The 1,584-nt window shown below is 35.5% G+C and overlaps 1 protein-coding gene across 1 annotated transcript; it reads left to right on the forward strand.

Annotated features, from left to right (window-relative positions):
- Window positions 1-899: 899 nt before the first annotated feature.
- On the forward strand, window positions 900-1,565 carry LOTGIDRAFT_71107 (hypothetical protein; the record flags this gene model as incomplete). Its single annotated transcript, XM_009067364.1, has 2 exons — window positions 900-1,028; window positions 1,485-1,565. Coding segments are annotated over 2 exons (210 nt in total), but the record flags the coding sequence as incomplete, so codon positions are not given.
- Between the last annotated feature and the right edge of the window lie 19 nt (window positions 1,566-1,584).

Raw genomic sequence — 1,584 nt, forward strand, 5'->3', positions numbered from 1 at the left:
TAGTTCTTATCAAGGGAGTTAAATCTATCGGCAAGGTGAGTCAATATTTTACAGTGCACAATAATTGTGTCTTCATTATGTTTTTGTGAAGATGTCACTTTACTGAATGTTCGTTTGCAAACGACTGTTTCGATAATTTTCTATATGAATTCACCTAAACTCTCCAAGTTCTGAAGTGAACATGTTTTACTTTGGGTATGTTCTGTGGATTCACTGTCAAAAGTTCCATGGGAATTCAATTTCAACCGTTGCACGGGAATTCACCCTTTTAAAACTAATTTAGTTTGAACAAATAGATATTATATAGCATATTTTGAAAATATTTTCAGCTATAATTTACCACGTTTTTGATAATGAAAATTTGTCATACTGCCTCTTTAAAATAAGTTCCGTTACTGCACTAAAAAGGATGGACATTTACAATTTAATGAAAAGTTCTATATTACATTTAGTCTACAATGCTGTTAAAATTCTATTACAACAGTCTTGAATATTATTTTCGGCTGCAGAAAGTTCCATAAAATATATTCGACATTAAGTTTGGTCAGAGCATTATTTTGTACTATATAGCTATGATCAGAGTTATATTGATTATAATACTGTTGGTAAGCAGTGGTGTTTCTTAAAAGGAAGGGGGAATGCTGGCCACTTCCAAATATTTTATCGTTTTACATATTGAAACATGAAGTTTTGTGGCCCTTGCACGTCTCCCCCCCACCTAATGTTTCCTAAGAACGCTACTATGATCAGAGTTATTTGGTGTTCAAATGTTTCACCAAAATGTTGTTTTGGATTTCGGGTTTTATTTTGCGGTTCGGATCGTTAGTACTTGGTTTATTTATTTGTTATAGCGTTAATATTGGTAAGGGAGTGTGGTATTTTGATTGTTTCAGGCAGTGTATGTGTTTACCATTCTACCCTACATTCTACTGACAGTATTATTGATAAGGGGGGTAACTCTTACCGGATATCAAGACGGTATCGCCTATTACCTTAATCCTAAAGTAGAACTGCTGGCCGAGCCTTCGGTAAGTGTTACACAATGATTAACTCATAAATCCAATATGAGTATGAGTGAATATCCACAATTACCAGTTTATCTTGCTTACAGGGTTGAGATATTAAGCACCGATTCCCGCTGAAGCCCCGCGTGCTACAGTCAGTCAGTGTGCGTTGGAAATTGAAATTTAGTAGTTATTATCCCTGTGCAAGCAACATTGTCCCCATTGCTCACAACGTTAGAGTGTACATTGGCCCAAAGTGAAGCACATACATAGGTCGTAAACATCCGTCGTATTTCAATACATGAATATAAAAAGACCGATACACCAAAAACTGCCAAAATAGCTATCAGAGACTGGATAAGCTGCAGATGTTTCGGACTAAAATATAAACAGCAAAACTCTTTCTACCATTTCATGAGCAGATGATATCATCATAAGAACGTCGGGGTCAAAAAGCAAATCAATTCGATTTTTTTACAGACATGGTCGGACGCAGCCGTTCAGATTTTCTACTCCACTAGTACAAGTAGTGGAGCGTTGATAGCTATGTCTAGTTTTAATAGTTTAAAAATAATACATT

This window comes from Lottia gigantea (genome assembly GCF_000327385.1).
Source record: "Lottia gigantea unplaced genomic scaffold LOTGIsca_8149, whole genome shotgun sequence".
Taxonomy (NCBI): Eukaryota; Metazoa; Mollusca; class Gastropoda; family Lottiidae; genus Lottia; species Lottia gigantea.